Genomic DNA, 25766 nt, shown 5'->3' on the forward strand with positions numbered 1-25766 from the left:
CCACCAGGAGACTGTATTTCTGAGGTTTCCTTAGAGCAAGCCTTCAAATTGACACCCTTCCTATTCTCAGGAACTCTGAACATCTCTGCTGTGGTACAATCACCGTTCTTTCCCTAAACCTTTCAACAGTGGTGTCCCACAGGGCTTTGTCCTATCTCCCACTCTCTGTTTCTCATTAATGATCTTTCCAAAACAAACTGTCCTATCTATTCATAAGCTAATGCTTCTACTCTGCATTATTCAACTTCTTTCAACAGAACACCCTCCCAACAGGAATTACAAGACTCTATAGACTGGAGGCTGCAGATTGCTTAACCTCAGACCTTGCTATCATTTCCAAATGGAACAAGAAGGACTTGGTGCCCTTCAATCAGGGTTGGCATTAAAAAATCCCCCAACCCCCCAAATAAAATTTTTTGTTGTTGTTTATATTTAACATGGTTAAATTTTGCATAAGAAAATGTAGTTTTACATCATATTGCTAAATGAGTTCTACATACATGGGCATTAAAATTTATAAACAATTAAAATTTCTCTAAAAATAAATTTTCTTTTAATTTTGAGCAGAAGTTGGTGTTCTGGTTAATACTTTGATGTAAACATGGTTGGGAATTACCCTTTTTTTCAAACCCAACCCACTGGGTTTTATTTTTTCATTTATTTATTTATTTTTTTTTTTTATTCTTCATACTTAAAAGTAAATCTGTTAAAATAAGCAGTTATAAAGTAATTTCAAGTGAAACAAAAGGCCATTTTCTGTACAGTACAAAATAACACAGACCAACCTGAAACAAATGGTCTTGAATAAGTGTCTGTTCTTCATACAACACTTTAAACCTTTTCTAATCTATTTACTTTAAATTACACTCAACCTTCGCTTTCCCTAATGTTGGATTTCCTGAACAAAATCTGGGGTCCCACGATTGCCAGACATATGCCCAGCTATGTTTGGCATTTCCTGCTGTATGCCTGACCCAGTCTGGGTATCAAAACAAGTCCAACCAAACATCACATTCTGTCCACTAGTCAGTGTCTGCAACACTCACTGGGTAGCTGCTTGCACGCTGGACATATTAGTTTATTGTTGTCTCATGCTGTTAAATGGCCACGCTGTGACCTTACATTTTCATGCAAAAAACATTATGTACATGTGGAATCAAGTTAACAAATAATTCACATTAGTATACAGGCAGTCCTAGAGTTACAACAAGGTTTGGCCCAGACAGGCAAGTTGTATTTCAAAATTTACATTAAGGAATAAAATAAAATATTATTCAAATGTCCCATCGTGGAAAGGCAGTGTTCCCATGCCTCTACTCTCCCCCCTACCTCACTCATGTCCTCATGTGCTCGCCTCGCTCCAGCCCTGCGTTCAGGTGACCTGTTAGCCTTGCAACATTTTGCAACTTTATGTTATGTGTGAAAATTTTATGTGGGAGCTGTTCATCTGGAATGGCATATTGGTTGCACTCAGCTGATCGACTGTCCAGGCTCAGGCTGGCTCACTCTTCACCTGCCAGAAGATGTGTGGGCTAATAGGTGAACCCAATGCAGCTGAGACTTGTGTAACGGTCCAAATGTGTATTCTTCCTCATCTCATCACCATCATCACCATTGTTTTCTTTTATCATCTTCACCACCATCATTTCCTCATATTGTAACGGTCCAAATGTGTAATGAGTGAGTGAGTATGGAATGCAAGTGAGTGAATGATTATATATTACAACAAACTAGCAAGTGAGCGGATGTGTGGACGGGTGAACGAGTGTGTGTGATAAGTAGAGATTATTGGCGTGAATAAGGGTGTGAATGGATGAAAGACGGTTCTGAAATCCCTCATCTCCAGTCTCGAGCCCTAGAGTGATTATTAGTTAGCTAGCGATAGATTATTTAGTTGTAATGCAGAGGTCAGGGAGTACACCGGGGGAAGTTGAGTGCGCAAATAAGAGCAAGTCATGTGAAGAAGGGGGAGGAGCTTAGCAAGGAGACCAGACGAGAAGGCGAGGCAAGGCAAGGCACGCAGACAGAGAGGGAGCTGAAGAGCCGTGAACAGGACGCACGTTTTGCTTGACCGTCCATCACAGCCCTGTGAACACCACCAACCACCACAAGCACGGCAAAGGCGAGGCAAGGCACAGCAGAGCACAGCAAGGCAAGGCGGAGCAAAACACAGCAAGGCGAGGTGAAACAAAGCACGATTTGGCAAGGCGAAACAGGAAGGACAGGAGCAGCACCACAACACGCCTCAGCCCATAACCACATCCTCGGCCTCTTCAATCAACGCCTTAACCAGCCTTGCTGTCCACACACCACCACGGCCTCTCCAATCAACGCCTTAACCAGCCTTGCCGTCCACACACCACCACGGCCTCTCCAATCAACGCCTTAACCAACAACCCCCGAACACGCCCTGCAGCCTACACCTCCCTACCGGCGCCTCACTCGACCCAGTGCCTTCCTCCATCCTGCACCAGTCATCATTTCAAGGATCTTCAATACAGATAAGCATTCAAATGTTCCCCAATCTCCCTGATAGATAGTTAGGTTCAATAATATTCATTTATGTATGTATTCATTTAAAAATGTCACTCCACTAACCGCCCAGGGGCTGTAACTATATTCATACACAAGAAAACTTATTAAGTTACTGTAAGTGCTATAATTTCAAGCCTGTCAACCTGCTATTTGGGCATTACTGAACACACACACCCACACCCACACACGCACGTTAGTGAATTATCACCACTCCCCCCTTAACTAGACATTGTCTCAGAGTGGTTCACACGGGAATCCACCCACCTTCCATCATTACTGCACTAAAGGTAACCATCACAACCCAGAACGAGTGTTCACTTGTCCTGAGGCTTGTCTCAACATCATTGACAACCGCTCGGAAATAGCCAGACGACCACCCCGCTACCATGTTACCATCAAATTAGTGGCTGTCAGAAGGAATGTAGCGTTGTCTTGATAAAAAAGACATTACACTTGTAAAGTGTGGAGATTACTGGGTAGACTCACTCCACCCTTGCTCAGCTCACATGCTAGCCAACTGGCATCTGCTAGCTAACGGTATGCTTGTATAACAGACAGTAGGTCTATCAACTGGTAGAGGAACAACTAGTGATAGTAAGAGTAGTGTTTACAGCTTCAATGATGCAGGCAACTGAGGGGGATGATTGGGTTGGCTGGCCCAGCCCACCCCCCTTCCCCCTCCTGCCTTACCTCAGCCCAGTTGGGGTAATGCTAGTGCGTGAGGGCAGCGACAGGGTGCAGGGTGTGAGAGGTGTGGAAATGCTGTGTAAACAAACTGCTGCTCTACCCATGAGAGGATATTTGAAATATCAACCATTGCTTAAAGAAGTATTATTAATATTATTGGCCTGGTCGAAGTGTGAACAGTCGTAAGTCACATACGTCATAACTTGAGGACTACCTGTAATACAGTACTGTCTCCAGGACTGCAAGTTTCAAGTTTGCGATTCACCGAGTTTGCAATAGGGACCCAAAAAATTAGATTTTTATTGAAAACTGAAATTGCAATATGACCCGAAAGGAAGAGGTAAAGGCTGCTAAAACCGGGTTTTTTCACACCTAGTTGTGGTCCTTGATTCCCATTCTCGCTCTTACCCACCCCTTGGGCCTTTCCATTGGCCACGGGAAGCATGGTGAGTGGGATCCGGGCAGCCAAGCGCATGTGTGCGAGCAGCCCCGACCGCACACCGGGCCTGAGCAGCTGACGGACGGCTGATGATGGTGATGAGCGTCGGCGGCGCGGCCCCCGCATCGGCGCCACCCAAACAGCACCTTCATCGGGGCCCGTACGTGTGTGGCTGTACCCATCATGGGCCCAGGCTCCTCAATCTGCCAATTCCCACCTTCCACATGTTGCGCAGGACCTCTTTCTTTTCTTCCATCTCTTCCTTTTCAAAAAGAAAAGATGGAAGAAAAGAAAGGGGTCCTGTGCAGCATGTGGAAAACAAGAACTGGCAAATTGAGAAGCCCAAACCCACAACAAACACAGCCACACACACACAGGCCCCAACAAAAATACCTTTCAGGCGGCGCCAATGCAAAGGCCATGCCTCCGACACTCATCACCATCACCATCATCAGCCGCCCACCAGCTGCTCGGGCCCAGCGTGCGGTCGGGGCCACCCATCTGGGTGGCTAAGCGCAAGATGTCGACGGTTTTCAATTTTCCCCATAAGAATAATGGTTCAAAGTTTGCAATTTCAACATTTGCGACCCACAACGTCGACCTATTTATCGCAAACTTGGAGACAGTACTGTACTTTAGGCCACAGAGAGTTGAGATAGAGGTTGGCAAACACTGCATTGCTGCTGCCGACACTGCGTCTGTTTACATGTAACAGCTGAGCAGCTGTTTGTAGTTAGCATTCAGCACTTTGGAAGTCTTTAAGTAACTTGCTTTAATTATTTTTTCTTAAATGTGTTGCTTGAGTGAGCTGAACAAAGTATGGTAAAGTCTGGGGCAGGTACTGACTACTGGACATTGCAGACCTGGTGTGGCAAACGTCCAGGCACAGGCCGCGGCCCACGGACAGTAATGATTCCTTCCCAGACTTCTGTGGTTCTCGGACATGTGCTTCCCTCTATTAGTCTGGGAAATTGAGGGTCGAGTGTAATTTGTAATTGCTTCTTTTAACTGACTTACATTTAAATATGATAAAAATCAAAAACAAAAAACAAACCCCCATCCCCCAAAAAAGACCCCCAAAAACAGAAGCGCCCCTCAAAAAAAAAAAAATTTTTTTTTTTTTTAACACAGGCTTTTTCCGTTCATGCCTTCAACAGTTCAAAAATTCAATTTCTCCACCTGTCAGCTCGAGACAGTCTTCCAGACACCTATCCCCTATTCTTCGATAACACTCAGCTGTCACCTTTTTCTACAATAAACATCCTCGGTCTATCCCTAATTCAAAATCTCAACTGGAAACTTCATATCTCCTCTCTTACTAAATCAGCTTCCTTGAGGTTAGGCATTCTTTGTTGTCTCTGCCAGTTCTTTTCCCCCTCCCAGATGCCATCCATATACAAAGGCTTTGTCTGCCCTCGTATGGAGCACGTATCTCATGTGTGTGGGGGCTCGACACAAACAGCTCTCTTGGACAGAGTAGGGTCTATGGTTCTTCATCTCATTAACTCCCTTCCTCTTTCCGACGGTTTTCTATCTCTTAAATTCTGTGGCAATCTTGCATCTCTTTCTATATTCTAATGAAATTTTCATGCTGACTGTTCTTCTGAACTTGCTAACTGCATTCCTCACCCCCTCCCGCGGTCCCGCTGTGCTCGACTTTCTACTGTAGCTCATCCCTATACTGTCCAAATCCTTTATGCAGGAGTAAACCAGCATCTTCATTCTTTCATCCATTAAACTGGTAATCTCTGGAACAGTCTTCCTTCATCTGTATTTCCTCCTGTCTGCAACTTGATTTCTTTCAAGAGGAGAGTATCATAAGAACATAAGAACATAAGAACGCAGGAGTCTACAAGAGGCCGGTAGGCCTGTACAAGGCAGCTCCTTTGACCCTAAGTTCTCGTGTATCTAACCCCACCTAATATCGCTGTCCATGAATTTATCTAATCTATTTTTGAATGTGACAATTGTATTGGCACTCACCACATGACTGCTAAGCCTATTCCACTCATCCACCACCCTGTTAGTAAGCCAATTTTTGCCTATGTCCCTGTTGAATCTGAATTTATCCAGTTCAAACCCATTACTTCGTGTCCTACCCGGTTCTCTTACAAACAAAACCTTATGAATGTCTCCCTTATTAAAGCCCTTCATCCATTTATAAACCTCGATCATGTCTCCACGCACCCTTCGCCTTTCTAGAGAATGCAAGTTTAACTGTTTGAGTCTTTCCTCGTATGGCAAGTTTCTCAACCCCTGAATCATCTTAGTCATCCTCCTCTGCACCGATTCTAACATTTTGATATCCATTCTATAGTAAGGTGACCAGAACTGAACCGCATAGTCAAGATGAGGTCTAACTAATGCTAAATATAGTTTGAGGAAGACTTCGGGGCTTCTGTTGCTTACACTCCTTGAAATAAATCCCAGTACCCTATTAGCTCGATTTATAGCTTGAATGCATTGTGCCCTTGGACGGAGATCAGAGCTAACTAAGACCCCTAAATCCCTCTCGCACCCAGACCTGCTTATGAGAGTGTCATTTAAGCAATAGTTATGTGAGGGGTTGTTCCTACCTACACTCAGAATACTGCACTTTCTTACATTGAACCCCATCTGCCATTTATCTGCCCAGTCATACAATCTGTTGAGTTCACCTTGGAGAATACTAGCGTCCTGATCCGACTCAATTACTCAACCGATCTTGGTATCATCTGCAAATTTACTAACATCACTACTAATTCCTGTATCTAAGTCATTGATATAAATAATAAACAAAAGTGGACCTAATACCGAACCTTGTGGGACCCCACTCGTAACACATCCCCAGTCAGATCTTTTACCATTGATTTGCACTCTTTGCTTCCTATTGCTAAGTCACGCCTTGACCCAGTTCAAAACTTTACCCTCTACTCTGTGAGCCTGTAATTTAAGCAACAGTCGTTGGTGAGGAACTTTGTCAAACGCTTTACTAAAATCAAGATAGATTACATCATAATTTTCATCTCTGTCAACCGCCTCAAATACTTTATTGTAGAAGGACAAGAGATTGGTGAGGCATGACCTACCTTTTGTGAACCCATGCTGCGAGTCGTGAATTAAGCTATGTTTCTCTAAATGCTCCCGAATGTTCCTGGCTATTATGGACTCCAGCATCTTGCCTATAACCAATGTTAAGCTAATTGGGCAATAGTTTGAAGCAACTGACCTGTCCCCCTTTTTAAAAATCGGCGTCACATTAGCTACTTTCCATAGGCTCGGCACATAGCCAGTATTTACCGACATCTTAAAGATGTCGGTTAGTGGGTCACTGAGTACATAACCTAATTCCTTTAATACCCTCGGAAATATCCCGTCAGGACCTGGCGACTTGTTCTTCTTAAGCTTATCTATCTCATCCTGAACTACTTGCCTGGTAATGATTATATCCCTCAATTTATCGCCATCCCCGCCCTCATACACCTGAACTCTTTCCGGTATAGTCGTTCGATCCTCCTGTGTGAATACTGAAAGGAAGTAGTCGTTCAACAATGTGCTCATATTTTCGTAATTTTCTACTAGCTCCCCTGTGTTTGTTTTCAGCGGTCCAATTTTCTCCCGTGTTTTTGTTCTATACATCTGAAAGAAGCCCTTAGGATTACTTTTCGCCTCATTTGCTACTTTGATCTCATAGTTCCTTTTTGCTATCCTGGTGTTTTTCTTCACTAATCTAGATAGTTCGACGTACCGGCCCCTGAGATGTGTTTCCCCATTCTTTATTTTCTGATAAATTCCCTTCTTTAACCCAATCTCGTGTTTTAGTCCACGAGTCATCCACTTAGGATCACTGTTTTCTTTTCTAAGTGTTCACTGTTGTATATGCTGTCCTTGCCCCTCTACTATTACTCTAACTAAATTATTGTAAGACATTTCTACCTGGTTCTCCTGGCTCTCCAATCCGCAGTTCTAGCCCTCATGAATCCCTAGATTATCCCAGTTTACCCTTTCAAGATGTCTTCGAAGCCCCTCGTAATTTGCTCTTCTGAAATCTGGCACTAACACTGGGTTTGGTTCGCGGGTTACCGCCCAGTCTAAGCTAAGACGAACCGTTCTGTGGTCACTCCTAACTCTCCGCCCACCTCCAACTCACGTAGCAAGTTCCCATTATTGGTTAGGACTAAGTCTAATATGTTATCTCCTCTGGTAGGCTCAGTAACTACCTGCTTAAGGAAATTATCTTGTATAACTTCAAGAAAGTCCTCGGCTTCCAGGTCACCCACTAGGTCTTCCCAGTCTATATTCCTATAATTAAAGTCCCCCATTACGCAGACATTTCTACTCATACTTGCCCTGCCAATCTCCTGTAGTAATATACTCGTGTCCTGCCTGTTAAGGTTAGGTGGCCTGTACAGAACTCCTAGAGTTAGTTTTTCTTTCCCTTTGTAAACGTCCACCCAAACTGATTCTGAATCCATGTTAGTTTTGACTGAATTGTTAACTAAACATTTAAGTGAGTCTTTAACATATAGCGCAACTCCACCTCCCTTTCTGCCCCTCATTGACCTCCGACCCTCATTGACCTCTCCACCCAAAATTGATCTCCCTTTTGGCCATTCATCTTTAATAGGTGCAGTTACTAGCAGGCTTTTATTTTTTCTCAATAATTTTTGCCCATGAGCTGCTTCCTTTATTGTAAGAAAAAAAACATGTATAGTAGGTATTCTCTTGATCTTCAACTTAAAAATTAGTAGGAATTTTTATATTCTCAGTGAAGAACTCTCTGTAATTACTATAATTAGCTTTGACCCCATTATTTCACAGCAATCAAGATCAACTTGATAAACTAGACTCATGCTCCTAAATTGAATAACTTTTGCTTCACCAATCAGAGCAAAATATCTCCACCCAATAGGTAGAGTTATTCTTGCAGTCAACGCTGACATAATAAATATATTATGAGTTATTTCATATATACTTCAACCAATTCTAAATTAGACTACAGTGGCACTACACTTAATTCATCTAAAAATGATTTACTAAACTGACCAAACAGCCTATCTAACCACCTAAACATGATTATATAACCTAAACATCATTGGCAGACCTCTACAGTAGTGGCTCAAGAGGAAGGCAGCTGATATATCTACATGCACCACTTACAAGCAAACCAAGCTGAACTGGAACAACTGGTCCGGCTGCTACTAATGAAATTAAGTTACAGATATGGTGGGAGAAGTTGGAGAAGTTGGAGTAAGACTGTTCGATGAGGGAAGGAAGTGGGTACTGAATTCGATACTGTTTGCTGATGACACGGTGCTCATTGCAGAAAATGAAAGTGACCTACAAAATTTGGTCACTGTTTTTGATAGTGTCTGTAAAAGGAGAAAGCTGAAAGTGAATGTCAACAAAAGTAAAGTGATGGTTTGTGAGCGAAGTAAAAGTGAGGTTGTAGATTTTGTATGCCCATATAGAGTGGGAGTTGAATGTGAAAAAGAATGCAAAATAATTTTGAATGGTGAAGAAATGGAGGAGGTCAATGAGTTTAAGTACCTTGGATCAGTTATGTGTAAGCATGGTGGTATGGAGGGAGAGATAAGAGAAAGGGCATTGCAAGGAAGAAGGGTGGTAGGGTCTTTGGGACGAATCATGAATGGCAGAAGTGTGAGCATGGAGGTAAAGAGGGATTTGAGAGATACAATAATAGTACCAACCCTCACATATGCAAGTGAAAAGTGGGCCTGGAATGAAAGTCAGAGGTCTAGAGTGCAGGCAGTGGAAATGAATTATTTGAGGAGTGCTCGTGGTGTGAGTAGAATGAATGGAATGAGTAATGAAAGTGTGTACGAGCATTTTGGAATGTGTCACAGGGGTGAAGGGAAGAAGTGTGGAGTGGTGGAAGAAGTGAAGCGACAGACTTTAAAGTGGTTTGGCCACATGGAGCGAATGGAGGAGAGTAAGATGACCAGAAGGGTGTATGTGAGTGAGATAGAGGGAGCGAATGCTAGAGGACGACCTCCAGTGAAATGGAGGGATAGAGTGCAAAAGTCCGTTAGGGAGAGGGGGGAAAGATCCTTGAGAAACTTTGATCCTAGGAGCAGGTGTCGATGAAATGATGAATGATGATGATGATATGGTGGGATCAGATTAGAGACTGAATGGCAATAGGTTACTAATTTGGTTGAAATTGGTTTACAAACCCTAGGTAGGTTACATTAAACAGGAAGGGTTGGTCAGTTTGGAAATTGATTGTTACTTACTCACTTTTTACTACATGATTTCCAGAGCTGGGCGCGTTACTGGATTTGGGGTAGTCCGCTACCGCTCCTCCGCACTTCGGACGCAGGTAGTCCGCACCTGTACTTCCGCGCCTAAATTTTTTTCGCTCGGTCCGCTACCGGACCTCCGCACCTCCGCTACTATACGCAAAACTATTAAAGCGCGCCTGAAAAAACTAGTCCGCACCTCAAAAATAAAACAAAATAGTACAAGGCAATAATACATCAAGCTTCATAGAGAGAGAGAGAGAGAGAGAGAGAGAGAGAGAGAGAGAGAGAGAGAGAGAGAGAGAGAGAGAAATATATATTTACCTTCAAATGTGGGCCTCTCAAGCGCGAGTCTGGAATGTTCTATGCGGTAACGGCTTATTCCTCCCTAATTTACATTTTCCCATTCTTAATTAAATTCTGGCATTACACTGGAAGGGGTCCAGCTCCACGTCAGACAAGGAAATGTCTGACGTCGCCAGCGGCGTAGGGGTTCTGGAGGCTGACGGTGCAGGCGTGCTGGTTCTGTAGCTCACGCTATTGACGCTACTATCCCCTGACACACTCCTGCTCCTGTCGCTATCACCTCTTTTCACGTATCTGTCCATGTTTATTTGTAAACACTAAACACTAAACAATCGCAGTGAATCACTAAATGTCAAAAGATTCTGAAAAGAAAAAGAAAATTGACACAGTGATCAGCTGGTAGCACACAGCCCGCCAAAACGCGCGAAAGTATTGCCGCGGACTGTTTGTCGTCTTCGTTTTTTTATCTTTGAAAATCTCAGGTGCGGAAGTCTGGACCCAAAATTTCGCCTGTCCGCACCTGTTACTTCCGCACTTTTGAAAACGTTCCGCACTTCCGGGCTTCCGCACCTCGTTTGGCGGTCCGCAGGTGCGGAGGAGCGGAGGTCCGGACCGAGGTGCGGAAGTGCCCAGGTATGATGATTTCTATAAAAAACTATCAAGCAACAAATTTAGGTAATACATGTGTTTGAAACCTCTCTATAGGATGACTTGGCAGAATGAAGTGTCTCTGATGGTTTTCATAATGATTGTCATCCTAAACATGTAAATATATAACTGAACAACCTATGTTTGACTATGAGTGCCTCTGTGGTGTAGTGGTTAGCATGCCTAACTTTGAATCCATGGGCCTGGGTTTGAATCCTGGCTAGGCAGTTGGCATGCAACCAACCAAGCTGGTCATTCTTCCTTTTGGCTGGCTGATAAATGGGTAGGGGCAGGTCTATCTGGAAGAGTAATGCAGCATCCTCAGTCTCCTTGAGCCATCTTTCTTTCTTCTTCTCTCCTTTCTGCTCATGCTTCTTTCTTTGGGTAATTGGGAGATTTATCCTCCCAGGGGTCCTGCATCCCTGCCCTAGGGTGAGCAGTCAGTTCAGCCCCTGATCTGAGCTCATCTGGGGGAGGAATTTGCACCCCTTCCCCAATAAAAAAAACTTACCTAGCCAAAAACAAAACATGAAGTAGAGGTTGAGGTCATGGCGCATGCCTCAATCCCGATTTGGTTTTGCTGGGGGACCTGACCGCGCGACAAACTTCCCTGATACATCCGCATCCAGGGAGCCTGCAGTCAGCGATGGATGCAGGGCAAAGCCTTTGGGAGCCCTGCAGCTCAAAGGAGGAAGGGCACCCAAGTCCCTCATTTTGTTTTGAGGGTGGTCAGGGTGGTGCAGAAACGGCACCAGCTCACAGAACCAGCCCTGGGGTTGATCTTCAGAGGGATCTGTGTGTGGGCACCTGGAACGTCCGGAGCATCTCAGCGGATCACCAACTACCCTACCAATCAGTTGAGCTCAGAATGCTGAGGGTGGACATATGGAGACTTGCTGAGATAAGGTGGCCTTGAAATGGCGAGCTCAGTAGGGGGTACACCTACTAATGGTCTGGCATGAGCAATGGCGCCTGTCACAACCCATAAAGCACAGCTGACAGGAATTCCAGCTCAGTCGGAGAAAGGCAGGGTGCATAAATTCCCGTCATCCGTTGTCCCATCAAGATTTGTACTTCCCAACAGCATATCTCTGATGTGCTGCAAACAAGGGAATTCTAGTTTCTTTCCTGTAGATGAAAGATTTTTTTTTCCTTTTTTTACAGCACAGGAAGCAACTCAAGGGCAACAAAAAGAAAGTGTAAAAAAAAAAAAAAAAAAACTGGTAATTGTTGCTCTCACAAAGCAAAAAGTACAGAGTGGCCAAAAGAGAGGTCAATTTTGGATGGAGAGGTGTCTTGATACACTCTTCTTGAAAGAGGTCAAGTCATAGGTAGGAGGAAATACAAAGGAAGGCTGTTCCAGAGTTTACTAGTGAGGGGGATGAAATAATGGAGATTCTGGTTAATTCTGCAGGGCCGCAGGAGGGGGGGGGGGGGGGGAGGCATGCAGTTAGCAAGTTTAGAAGAGAAGTCAGCGTGAAAATATCAATAGAAGATAGAAAGAGATGCAACGTGGTGGTGGAATTTAAGAGGTAGGTTAGAAGACTGTCAGTAAGAGGAGGGGAGCTTATTAGACGAAGAGCCTTAGACTCCACTCTGTCCAAGAGAGATGGAAAGCATCTGTGTGGGGGAGAAGAACTGGTGGAGATGATACAGAATGCCCAACCTCAAGGAAACGGTGTTAAAGCACTATAAACTATTGTGTATTTGTCTGAAATTGCCACACAGGGCATTGCTGAAGAACACCTATTTCACCAAAATTTAGCAACATAGCACATGCTCTGCGAGTAGAAAATCACCCTCTAGCCTGTCCTTTGAAGGTTAAGGAGGTAGCTATAGGCATTTCCAGCTAACTGCAGCCATTTGTGATTGAGGTTACTCCAGATGATAAGCTATAATGCGAGTGAGGCTGAAGCACACACTGGGCTCTTTTATTGCATTGTACACTCCTACCAATATGAATGAAACTGAAGAGAAGGAGGTGTTCAGCACCAAACTTGACACTGTGTTAGACCAGTGCCGCCATCGGGAAACACTCATTGTCTTGGGCGACTTCAGAGCCACTAAAAGCATTGACAGGGCTGGGTATGAACTATGATTTGGTACCCATGATTGTGGTGCCAGCCTGCCAGGAACATCAACAGCTCTCTCCTGAATTTTGCAAGATCCAGGAGGTTGAGAATTGCAGGTTCTTGGTACCAGAGACCAAGGCTGCACCACCAGACTTGGTATAGCAATGGCAGAGAGGTAGTTAGGAGACTGACCACATTCTCGAAAGTACTCACTGGAGAATCCTTCAGAACTGCAAGGCTTTCCAGAGTGATGAGTTCTCTGGAATTGATCATTGGCTTCTTGTTGCAACACTCAAGCTTCATGTCAGGTCAAAAAGAATCTCTAGATGCAACAATATGTTCCATCTCAAGAAGCTGAAAAACCTGGCATGTGTTCAGGACTGTGCAGTGACAGTCTTAAATCAGTTCAGTGTGCTCACCACACTTGAGGAGCCAGTAGAACTGTGGGATACCTTCAAACAATAGACTCTTTGAGCTGCCAAGGAGTGAATAGGAGTGCCTGAAATCTAGGAGTGGATTTGCCTTGGCAGAGACGCAGGAGAATATTGAGGAGCCATCCTGGCAGTCTTTCTGGGAATCAGGACCAATATAGGGCTTTGTCACATAGGACTAGAGCTCTCCAGAGGAGAAAAAAGGAGAGGTATGTCGGGCATTGCTGCAGAGGTAAAGGGCCACTTAAACGCAAATGACCTCTAACCTGCTTATTGAGCCCTAAGAAGCTCCACTCCGAGCCTCCCTTTCAGGTGAGAGCTATCCGAACAGCTGATGGCTGCCTTATGTCAAACATGGATGGGCAGGGGGCTCATTGGGCTGAGTACTTTGAGCACTGTACACGGCAGACCCTCTGAGTAGGCAGCTTCCAAGTGCTAGGTTGCAGCTGGCAGATGCTGATCCACCCATTGATGAAAGCCCATCCTCTCTTGATGAGGTCACAAAGGCTTTGGCACAATGTTGAGCTGCTCAAAGCTGGAGGTGAAGTCATGATCAACAGGTTGCAAGCGGTCTTTCTATGGCAATCTGGTACCATTCCTCCTGACTGGTAGAGGGGGTTGGTCGTCCCTATCTGGATAAGGAAAGGGGATCATCAGGGCTGCAGCAACTATTGTGGTATTACATTGCTAAGTGTGCCAGGCAAGGTGCTTGCCCACCTAATGCTGATATGGATTTGCAGCCAGCTGCTGAAGCTGCAGAGACCTGAGCAGTCTAGATTCACACCTCATAAGTTGACAATTGACTGATCCTAGCACTTTGTGTACTAATGAAGTACCAAAGTGAGTTTCAACAGGGGATGCTTACAGCCTATGATGATCTCAAGAAGGCGTTTGATTCAGTATCGCAAGGCATTCTGGGATCTCCTGCAACACTGAAATATTGCTGTAAGGACTATTGGTTTGCTGACTGGCCTCTATTCTGGGACTGAGAGTGCTGTAAAATGTGTGTGTGTGTGTGTGTGTGTGTGTGTGTGTGTGTGTGTGTGTATGGGGGGGAGGCGGGTCTTTTTCAGCTTCTTTCTAATGAACACAGAAGTAAGGCAGGGCTGTGTCCTTGCCCCATCGTTTTTCAACACTTGTATGGATTGAGTAATAGGCAGAGTTGTAGACAAGAGTCGTTGTAGAGCAGCTATTGGCAAACCTTGTTTATGCCGACGATACAGTATTACTTGCAGAGTTACTGGAGGCTCTGGTGATGGTTCTTGAGGCACTGCGCGAGGAGATTAAGCCCTTGGAACTTCAGGTCTCCTGAGCCAAGACCAAGGTACAGGTGTTTGGAGGCTTGGTAGATGAAACAGTACAGTCTGTTCATGCGTGTGGTGAAGACACTGAAATCATGGAAAATTTCACATACCTCAGTAGTGTACATAGTTCAAAACAACAGTGGGTCTCACCAGGAAGTTTTATGGCGGATTGGCTTGATACACGGTGCTATGGACTCACTCAGTATGAGCATATGGTATTGTCGATACCTGTGTGGAAGGACAAAGATTCAGATCTTCAAGTCACTTGTGCTCCCTGTCTTACTCAATGGCTGTGAGGCACAGACACTAAATGGGGACTTGGGAGAGGCGGATTGATGCATTTGGTAATAAAAATTTGACCATGGAGTCCTCATCTGAGGGGGGGACCACAAATACTCCCAGATCGAATCCCTTTTGGTTAAAGACATAGGAGGTGTCTTGATTGCTCTTTGTCCTTTCTCTGTTATCAACTTCTGCAACATTTGTGGTCTTTCCTCTAATTTCCATTCTGTGGAGCACCATCTTTCCTCCTCTAAACCTCACCTTCTCCAGAGGTGGGCGCAGCATTGAAAAATCAGTAGTGTGGGTGCAGTAGTGCAGTACTTTTTCCGGAGCAGTGCAGTTGCGGTAGTGCGGTCCCATTTTTTTCTTTCCCAGTGCGGTACGCAGTGTGCAGTATTATTAGTCAAAATAAAAAATATTTTGGTGCCTAACCTGGCTATTCAAACAAAGGAAACATGCTTAAAATAGTACAATTGCCTTAATTTACAATAGATTTTCCCAAAATAAAAGCAATAATAAATAAAACAGCTACAAATGCACTTTTGGAATCAATTTATTTACTAGTTTAGTCTGTCTATTTAGTATTTAATTTTGAACACTAACTGAAAAGACGATGATTGAATCACTGATTCTGATGACTGATACCGATTGACTGATTGCGTCCGATTAACTGTAAAAGAAAAAAAAAAGAAAAAAATAAATCTGTGAGCATGCCCCGCTGCAAATATCGTCTTCAATAGTTTTCAAAGTACCACAGGATTTTTTAGTGTGGTCAGCGGTAGTGCGGTATTTTCAGAAATTTTGCGGTAGTGCGGTACTTTTTTTGTGATGCGGTAGTACCGCACTAAGTACCGCACTTGCCCACCTCTGACCTTCTCTTCCTAACCAAAACACAGGTCTTAAAGGCCACTAACAGCAACTTCTACTCTCTTTCCTCCTACTATCCCTATCCCAACTTTCAATCTAAAGCTGGATGTTGCATCTACATACGTACACAGCATCACTAGCTCTCGTGCCCACGACCTTGATTCTTCAGAATTTTTTACCATCTGGCTAAGATTTAATTGTCATTCTATTGCTAAATATGCCTAACAAGTAACTATGCAAAATTCTTTAACTTTGAACTCTAAAGAAGAGAACATCTTGAATCACTATCCCTTCATTGAAATCTCCATCTTAAGAGATTTCAATGTTCACCACCAGCTTTGGCTTTTATCCTCTTTTACTAAACAGCCTGGTGAACAAGCCTACAACTATGCTCTCCTCAGTTATCTAGGGCAGGTGTTTCAGCACCCTACACAACCACCTTGGAGATGCAGCCAACATTCTAGACTTCTTAACCTCTAATTTTTCATCTTACTTCATCAAACTGTTCTCTCTGGTGGGCTCCAACAATCACAACCTTATTTCCGCATTCTGTCCTATCGCTCCTGTACAGCCTTTGAACCCACCGAAGAGGCAGTGCTTCTGGCATTTTGCTTCAGCTCAGTGGTACAACCTCTCCAATTTCCTGTGGAATGATTACTGATTCCAGGACAGAGACCCCTCTTTGTGTGCCCAATGCATTAGAGGTGATTGTTTCTGGAATGGAGGCATACATTCCACATTCTTTCTCTACTCCTCGTGCTAAAAAGCCTAGGCTCAATCATGCCAATTTTCGTGCTATAAAAAATAAAGGCAGCTCACAAAAGGTATCAGAGCCTTTGCACTCCTGCTAACCACGAACTTAACATCTCCGCCCAGAATCATGCCAAATCTATACTTCAACTAATCAAAAAATAATTCATTACCAGAAAATGTCACAAGCTTGCTTTCTCTAATTTTTCCAAAGCCCAAAATATCTTCAACAATTTTACTTCTTCATCTTTCCCGCCTCTCCTTAGTCCTGGTGGCAGCACGGCTGTTATATGTATCCCTAAGGCTGAACTCTACATTCAAACTTTCTTTAAAACTCCACTCTGGACAATTCAGGGCATATTCCTTTAACTCATCCCCCCCCTCTGACTCCACTAGTATGTATGCCTGTTATTAAAAATTTTAGAATGATGTTTTCTTTGCCCTCTCTGGCCTCAATCCTCAGAAGGCTTATGGACCTGATAGAGTGCTTCCTATTACCTTAAAAACTGTGCTTCCGTGCTGACACCCTACTTGGTCAAACTCTTTCGTCTCTGCCTTTCAACTTCTACCTTTCCTTCCTGGTGGAAGTACGCCTGCATACAGCCTATAGGCTACCTAAGAGAGGTGACTGTTCCAGTCCCTCAAACTACTGTCCTATAGCTTTACTTCCTTGTCTTTCTAAAGCTTTTGAATCAATCATTAACCGAAAACTTCTTAAGCATCTATCCACTTCTGACCTATCTGATTGCCAGTTTAGGTTCTGCAAGGGATGTTCTACTGATGATCTTGCCTTCCTAACTGACTCCTGGTCGTCCTCTCTAAGCTGTTTTGGTGAAACTTTTCCTGTTGCCTTAGACATCTTGAAAGCTTTTGATAAAGTCTGGCACAAATCTTTGCTTCCTAAGCTACCTTTTTATGGACTCTATCCCTCTCTCTGTACTTTTACCTTCAGTTTCCTTTCTGGACGTTTTATCTCTGATGTGGTAGATGGTTACTGTTCTTCATAGCTGGGCACAATAACAGAAAACCTCATTCCCGATAACCGATAACTGATAATGAAAAACCTTAACGGCGATAACCGATATTCGTTAACTAGAGACACAAATATAGGCGATAACCGATACCCGATAAAAATCCACAATTCCGATACTAGATAGCGATAAGTCCGATAGGCGAAAACGATACTATATTGATATTTCAGATAGAACAACATTGATGAATTCAAATTTTCATTATCTGTATTTTAGGAAACTTACAAAACCTTAAAACCACACATTGACACGTACATATGGACAGTAGTACTAGAAATGCCTGAACCGGTGTTGTGTTATTTGGCGTCCCCACCGTCAAAAATTGTTTACAAACTCTGGTCTCTCATGAACGGTGCATGCTCAGACCAGCAAGCGTAGACCTGTACAGTCTCATAAAGATTTTAAACCGTAATTAAGAGTTGCTGGAAGGCTGAATCAGACATATAGTTACAATACCACCATCCTCGCTATTTCTAGAACGACACTCTGTACAAGTTGTATTTATATGTACAGAGTGTACGTCGTTCTAGAAACAGCGAGGATGGTGGTACTGTATGTATGATTCAGCCTTCCAGCAACTCTTAATGTGTTAAAAAAGCATTGTGAGACTGTACAGGGCTACACTTCATGGTCTGAGCATGCGCAGTTCACGAGAGACCAGTGTTTGTAAACAAAATCGCCAGCTTTTGACGATGGGACACCAAATAACACAACACCGGGTGCCTTCAGTACCATGGCATGGTCACAAACGAATATGGAATATCAAATTTGAGGCAGTGAATAATCATTTTTGGGGCAAAGTTAAATGATTTTTCTCAATGATATATTGATTTTTGAGTACCATAACAAATAACCTAGTGTTTTAATTTTCATGATCTAAGTATGAAATCTCATCACCGAAGATATTTCATACCCCGAAGTTTTTTCATACAACACCGGGCCACGCATGCACATAAAACTTATACATCATGCTTTGAAATTTCCTTAGTTTACAGGAACCTGTTACTGCCCTGGATTCTGAGAAATAACATACAACACAAAGTCCGTATTAACCTCATGCGAGATGGCTCCCCTCACATATTAGCAATAAGATGTGTCATGACAGAGTCAGGGTGGTGGTGCAACACTTGGCGCCAATTTCACACTCCAACACAGTGGCTTTGTAATCGCTCGAACAAAACAATTCAATCTTCTATACAACATTATGGTTGGGTTATCGACACAACACCAGATATATGAGACTTCCTGAATGGTTTCCTCACCTTTCTTAAATATGAATGCAAAACACTACATAAGGAATTTTCAAAGTCTTTGGTATTGGTCTGGAGGCTTACTAACCCATCATGGCGAACCATAAAAGTAGCCCTTAGTATTGCAGTGCAGGAGGGATAAGTGAGAAGGGAGTGTTGGGTGTTTAGATTTAATATTAAATGGGAGGATAGAGTCAGCAGTAACAACACATTAATACCTGACTTCAGGAAGGCAGACTATGAGGGGTTAAGAAAGCACCTGCAAGGGCTTAGGGAAGTCAGATCAGAAGTAGGTCAGGACCTAGAGCAGGGAGGGGCATTAATCTCTGGTGTGGTCACTTGTCAAGTCAGTAGCTTGGAGGGTGAGTACAATAGTCTGGTTAGGGAGATTAAACTAGGGCAGAAACAGTTTATACCTCACAGGGAAGTCAGGTCAACAGGTAATTACCCGCGATGGATGACAGACAGGCTAAAAACTGAAATAGGAAGGAAAAGAGGACTATATGTTAGATACAAAAGGGGGAAAACTCAACTAAGGGATAGTTACAATGATTTAGCTAGAACAGTAAAGAAGAACACGCATATGGCAAAATGTAATTATGAGATTAGAATTGCCAGGGAAGCAAAGACCAATCCAAAGGGCTTCTTTCAGCTTTATAAGACCAAGGTTAGGGATAAGATAGGGCCGCTTAAGTCAGGAGAATCACTGATTGATAGTGATGAGGAAATTAGCGAGGCGTTAAATAGATATTTCTTAACTGTATTTACCAAAGAAAGATTAGATGACATACCTCAGGGAGAACAGATCCACAGGGGAGAAGAGGTAGAAGGATTAACTGACATCAATATAAGTAGGGAGCTCGTGATTAGACAAATAAATAGACTAAAAGTCACTAAGGCGCCAGGGCCAGATGAACTTTTCCCCAGGGTAATAAAGGAATGTGAAACTGAAATCAGTGGGCAGTTAACAGAAGTATTTAGGAAGTCACTAAACACAGTGGAGGTGCCTGTTTCATGGAGGCAGGCACACGTTATTCCAATATTTAAGAAGGGTGGCAAATCTTCTATGGAAAACTATAGGCCGAATAGTTTGACGTCTGTTATAGGTAAAATGATTGAGTCAATAATAGCTGATAGTATTAGGAACCATATTGACAAACATAATTCAATTCACGACTCACAGCATGGGTTTATTAAAAGAAAGTCGTGCCTCACTAATCTTTTATCCTTTTACAATAGAGTATACGAGGCAGCTGACAATGATGAGAGCTATGATGTAGTTTATCTTGATTTAAGTAAAGCCTTCGATAAGGTACCTCACCAAAGACTGTTAAATAAAGTCAGGGCTCATGGAATAAGAGGAAAGGTATTTGATTGGATTAAGGCATGGATTAGTGACAGGAAACAGAGGATTACCATTAACGGTAAAAAATCCGAATGGGATAATGTTACCAGTAGGGTTCCTCAAGGTTCAGTTTTAGGCCCGCTTTTATTCATTATCTACATCAATTACATAGACAATGGGATAACTAGCGACATAGGTAAATTTGCAGATGACACCAAAATAGGACGCACTATTAGGACAGGGGAGGATGCTAGAGCACTGCAGGAGGATCTCAACAAACTGTCAGCTTGATCAGAGAAATAGCAGATGAACTTCAACATCGCCAAGTGTAGCGTACTTAGTGTAGGAACACGCAACCCATTACACGGGTATAGTTTAGACTCCACAGCGATAGGCAGATCAGAGTGTGAAAGGGATTTGGGAGTGTTAGTGGACTCTGACCTAAAACTAAGGAAGCAATGTATTAGTGCGAGGAATAGGGCTAACAGGGTATTAGGCTTAATTAACTGGATGGTAACCAACAGGAGTGCAGAGGTCATCCTCAGACTCTGTTTAGCATTAGTTAGGCCACACTTAGATTATGCTGTCCAGTTTTGGTGCCCACACTACAGAATGGATATCAACTTGCTAGAATCAGTTCAGAGGAGGATGACGAAAATGATTCAGGGGCTGAGGAACCTCCCATATCAAGATAGGCTGAGACATCAGTAAAATTCTAGTGTTTGCCCATACTCCCCCCTCCCCCCTATACAAGCCCGGGGACCTGGTGGGAACACGAGGTTTCAGGTGGGGGACACGAAATCTATCGCAATCGCGTATTCTTTTTAGTGGGGGGGATAAAAACTCCCTAGATCTAGGAATTTTTCCTCCCACCACCACTAAAAATGAGCGTTTGCAATGAATTTAGTGTTTCCCATACGGAAACCATGCACTCACTGGATCCCCAAGCTTGTTTTGGGAGAGAAGCGTAGTGAACCCACCAAACGATGCTCACTTCATCATCTGGCGTGGTGCCGGAGGCCATCTGCGCTCACATAAACGGCCTACACCACACTCATGCCCTCTCTCTCTAGTAGGTTGTCACCTCATTGCAAGGTTTCTGTCCTCCAAGTAGAGTCCGTGGCACCAAACACAGTGTATCTTCATTGTTTATCACTGACACAAGCAAAACTACCGGCTAGCCTTGGTGAATCCTTACTGACCGCATGTTGAATCTGCTTCACAGGTTCATATTCCCAGTATACAAGGTGATTGTGGATATTAACTCTGCACCTCCAGAATACGATAATACGCCTCCATATATCATATATAGAGTTAAAAAAACAAAATACGTGTCCCTCAACCATAACATGAAGGCGGAAGTACTTAAAATTAAAGAAGAAGCCGAATTAATCCCCTTCCCCCAACGATCTTGGGGGACCCGCGGGAGGTCGGGGTATTTGGGTGGAGGAGCATATTTAAACTACTCCCACCGAACTTTACAACCCGCTAACGGGGGGGCTTTGCCCCCCTCGACCCCCCTTTGATATGGAGAGTGAGCGAAATTGCGTGGTTTCCGTATTACGTTGTAAAAAAAAAACGAAACGTATGAAATTTCCCTACATCTAAGTAAAGTACCCCAACCGAACTTTATGACCTAACAGCTAACTGAGGGACATTGAACACAAGTAACCTGCGTTCGAACCTGCTTCACCCGTTCGTACGTGATACTAAACCTGCTTCACGCGTTCGTACGTGCTACCAGTAAGTGAATACATAGTCGTATATGACGGTTGCAAGATTCCTATGACGTAAATTACTTACCATTTAGATGCTTCATTATGACCTTAATACTGTAGCAGGGGGCTTCGCCCCCCCCTCAAACCCCCCTTTGATATGGAGAGTGAGTGAAATTGCGTGGTTTCCGTATTACGTTGTAAAAAAACCCAGAATGTATGAAATTTCCCTACATCTAAGTAATTGTAAGGAATTTACCTACATCTAGGGTATTTTTCAACCCCCCCATAGCTCAAAAACTATGCATTTGCAACGCATTTCATGTTTACCACCGCATTCCCCGAAGTCTCAATGGCCCCCTAGCCAATTTTGGTTGCGTGGGGTGGGTATGAGCAAACACTAGAATAATACCGAAACATCTAAACTTACATTCACTAGAAAGACAAAGAGTGTGGGGAGATCTGATAGAAGTATTCAAATGGGTCAAGGGTTACAACAAAAGCGATATAAGTAAAGTACTGAGAATTAGCCAGCAGGATAGAACACGCAGTAATGGATTTAAATTAGAAAAGTATAGATTTAGGAGAGATATAGGCAAGCATTGGTTTAGTAATAGGGTGGTGGGGGAATGGAAAAGACTCAGCAATCACATAGTTAGTGCAGGGATGATAGCTTGTTTTAAGAGTAGACTGGATAGCTACATGGACGAGGATGACAGGTGGTAGTGAGGTGTGGGTGCAGTAAGGAGACAGGGTACTAGAGCGTACGCCTGTACCGAAGGTAAACGAGGATCAAGCCTCTACCTGTAACCCCTGAAACAACACTTCACCCATCGTGAGTAGTGGGGGGGATTCTGGAGCTGCCCTGTGTAGGCCACTCGGCCTCTTGCAGTTTCCCTATGTTCTTATGTTCTTCTTATGGTCATGAGTGAGAGGAAGGAATGACACCGAGATGATTTACAGCTGCTGGAGTGGGTAGTGGATGGTGAAGCACACGCGGGGACTGCCTGAGGAATATGGGCCACCGAGAAGGGCGTCCATGGAGAGTTACAAAGTTCTAGGAACACAAAGCAACACAAAGGAAGAACAAACAACAGCAGACCTGCTGGTCCTTACGAGGTTGTTTGTGACAAGCTACACTAACTATCTAATCAAAGGTGGAAGATGAAGGACAGCAAAGGCGAAGGAGAGAGCAAGGAAGATTGGAATGGAGGGGTGTGGGTCTGTGGGAGGGAGAACTAGATCGCGCTGGACGGCAGGGACTCAGGGAGCAGCATGGGCTGCATGGCGAGTGCTGAGGAGTGTCACCTGTTTGTCTCGTCGTTTCGTCAGCTGCCGAGGGAGTGCCAAGCCAAAGCCACGTTTTCAACACAACAAGGCGACTCCCAACCAACCAACTTGAACCAAGACCAAGACGACCACACTTCTCTGTATGTTTTGGAGCTGCCGTTACAAAGGCTGGGAGAGATCCCGTCACTTGTGACATCAAGATCAAATCTGGGTGTATGGATGGAGTCGAGGAGGATGTGAGGACAAAAGATGAGAAGATTAGCCTAGTTAAATCAATGGGTGGCCAATGTCTGGGAAGCAGCAGAGAATGAGTAAGGTTGAAGTGCTGAGAGAGGTGTGGAAGGAGAGAGGTGTGTGGTGTTTACATGGAGGAGTTGGAAATGGAGAAATTGGAAGTAGCAAAAAAGGATCAGTTAGGTTAGCTTGAATGCACCCAAGGTGCAAGCAGTGGGGAAGCATTGGTGATATGGGTGATAGACCTTATGGAAACCTTTTAGGGAGAAGGCTACCTTAGATAAGTAAGTACAAAACGAATGATGGAACGAATGGATGACGGACAGGAAGGTATGTGGAGTGTGCAAGTGAGCATGAAAATTAAAAAGAATGGTTGGTGACAGTGGTATGCGAGTCAGGTGGTAGATACGAGGTCAGGTGGCAAGGCAGAGGAAGGGAGGCGTTTCTTGATCTGAGGATGGAAATGAGGGATAGGAAGGAATAGAAGAATGGAATGGTGAAAAGAAGAAGAAGAAGAAAAGGATGGACAGTGAAAGAGGTGGTGACAGTCTGAGGAGGAAGAAAGACTTGTGTGGAAAGAAGACTTTGGGAAAAGGTACAGGATGTGTCAGACCAGTGTGGGCTGGAATGATGGAAATCATCTTCTCCAAGAGTTCAGCAGCGCTCACCGAATGGTGTATATGAGTGTGAGGAAGTGAGTCCATGGTCCCATAATGGCAGATGCAGAGAAAGGACGAGGGTGGCACTGAGTGAGATGGGCTGGGGATGAATGGGAGGATTACAGGAAGACAGAGAGGGGCTGCTGCTGTGCTGCTGACTGGAGATGAGAAAGCAAATAAATAGAATTATAGAAAATGAAGAGTTTTCTGAAAAAAAAAGGGAGAAATAAATGAATAAAAGGGGTAATGATGTAATGTGTGTTTTTTTATTTATCGATGCGAAGGCCTGACTCTCCAACGGGTCACCTGTACAGCAAGAGCAAGAGCTTAAAAAAAATATATATATACAAATAAAAACGGGAAAGATGTGGGAATCGTGCGTGAGCAGGGGCCGCAGAAGTTACGCGTGGGTTGAACAGATGGCGTTGCTTGTCAGTGCGAGAATAGGTATGAGATCAAGTTGAATCGACTTAATTATAATGAAAGAGGTACGTAGATGAGTTTATTTAACTTGGTTCGATGCTGTTCATCATTAAAAGTGATCAGTTCAGTTGCAGTTTAACACAATATACACCCAAGGTACTTATGATCATGCTTAAGTTGTAGATCACATAATTTGGAGCATTTCTAGTGCCCCTCAGGATGTGGTAGCAATGCGCCTTAGGCTAGGCTATAGGTACTACTGGGAGGTTAGTAACTCCCCTGGTGTCTGCTGCACGCTCTGTGCCAGGCCGAGGGGCCACACACTGCATCACTATGTCATGGAATGCCCTCTCATTGCTAAGTTTAAGACACGGGACTGCCTTGACCTGCCCCAGACAATTTGTTGGCTCCTGAACCATGATGTCCTCCCTGCTATCCTCAAAGAACACCCTCAGTTTGCACCAAGGTGGTGATGCCGTGTGTGGCAGCCTGAACTACTGCCGTGCTATACAAGGCTGTGATCTCTGCAGTATTTTACTTTAAGGACTAGTATTACTCTATCTCTGTATTCATTCCCATCTAGTGCTTGGGCAATGTTCTCCGTCCCCACATTTTATTGTCTTATTGTCCAGGGGGAGGTACTGCCCCCTCCCTTGTTGTGCTTTCCTTCCTACCATTGTATCTTTTTCATTTCATGGTGCTACCTACACATGTATTAATAGTTGTATAATCACACTCTGTCCTGCCTGGGGGTTGGGATGGCATGTTCCTCCCTTCTCCCTTGTTGTTTACCTGCAACAATAAACTATCAATCAATCAATCATTTCTAGTGGTTACACCGTGTGGCTCAAATAATAAGCAACTCAAACGAATTTTCAAAATTTTCTTTGTTATCAAGTCACCTGTGACATCAAGAATTATTCACGAAAGGGTTGTCTAGAGTATAGACGGCGGAATTTTCAGTGAAGCTCTTCCCTCTTCGTCGAAGCGTCGCTTAGAGAGTGTGTTTCCGTGAAGAGATATTTTCAAACCCTAGTTTCTCTTCCCCCTTCGAAGTTCGAAACAATCTTTCCGTGTAGTGTTGGTACTACTGCAAATCAAACAAACGTTGAAAACCGAAACATTAATGCATTTTAGGTACATTTCTATAATGGAAAATATTGTGTGGCAAGTACTTATGTAAGCAGTGCTTGATACAGTGACATACACTATATATAGCAGAAAATTTACATTGATGGGTTTAATTGGTTGGTATC

General features: G+C 43.7%; 1 protein-coding gene across 5 annotated transcripts in view; it reads right to left on the reverse strand.

Moving 5' to 3' along the window:
• The window catches only part of LOC126996660 (probable ATP-dependent RNA helicase pitchoune), a 51994-nt gene extending 28681 nt beyond the window's left edge, over positions 1–23313 (reverse strand). The window contains exon 1 of one of the 5 annotated variants that reach the window (XM_050857360.1): positions 23213–23313. Coding sequence is in view for 3 of the 5 variants with exons in the window: in XM_050857357.1 (XP_050713314.1) it covers positions 3595–3787 (193 nt within the window). In the remaining 2 variants the exon portion in view is untranslated. Of the gene's footprint in view, positions 1–3594; positions 3950–23212 lie in introns of those variants that run through there. The other 4 variants (XM_050857357.1, XM_050857358.1, XM_050857359.1 and 1 more) reach the window with 4 other exon arrangements.
• Positions 23314–25766: the final 2453 nt, after the last annotated feature.

Source organism: Eriocheir sinensis, chromosome 10, assembly GCF_024679095.1.
Source record: "Eriocheir sinensis breed Jianghai 21 chromosome 10, ASM2467909v1, whole genome shotgun sequence".
NCBI classification, from domain to species: Eukaryota; Metazoa; Arthropoda; class Malacostraca; order Decapoda; family Varunidae; genus Eriocheir; species Eriocheir sinensis.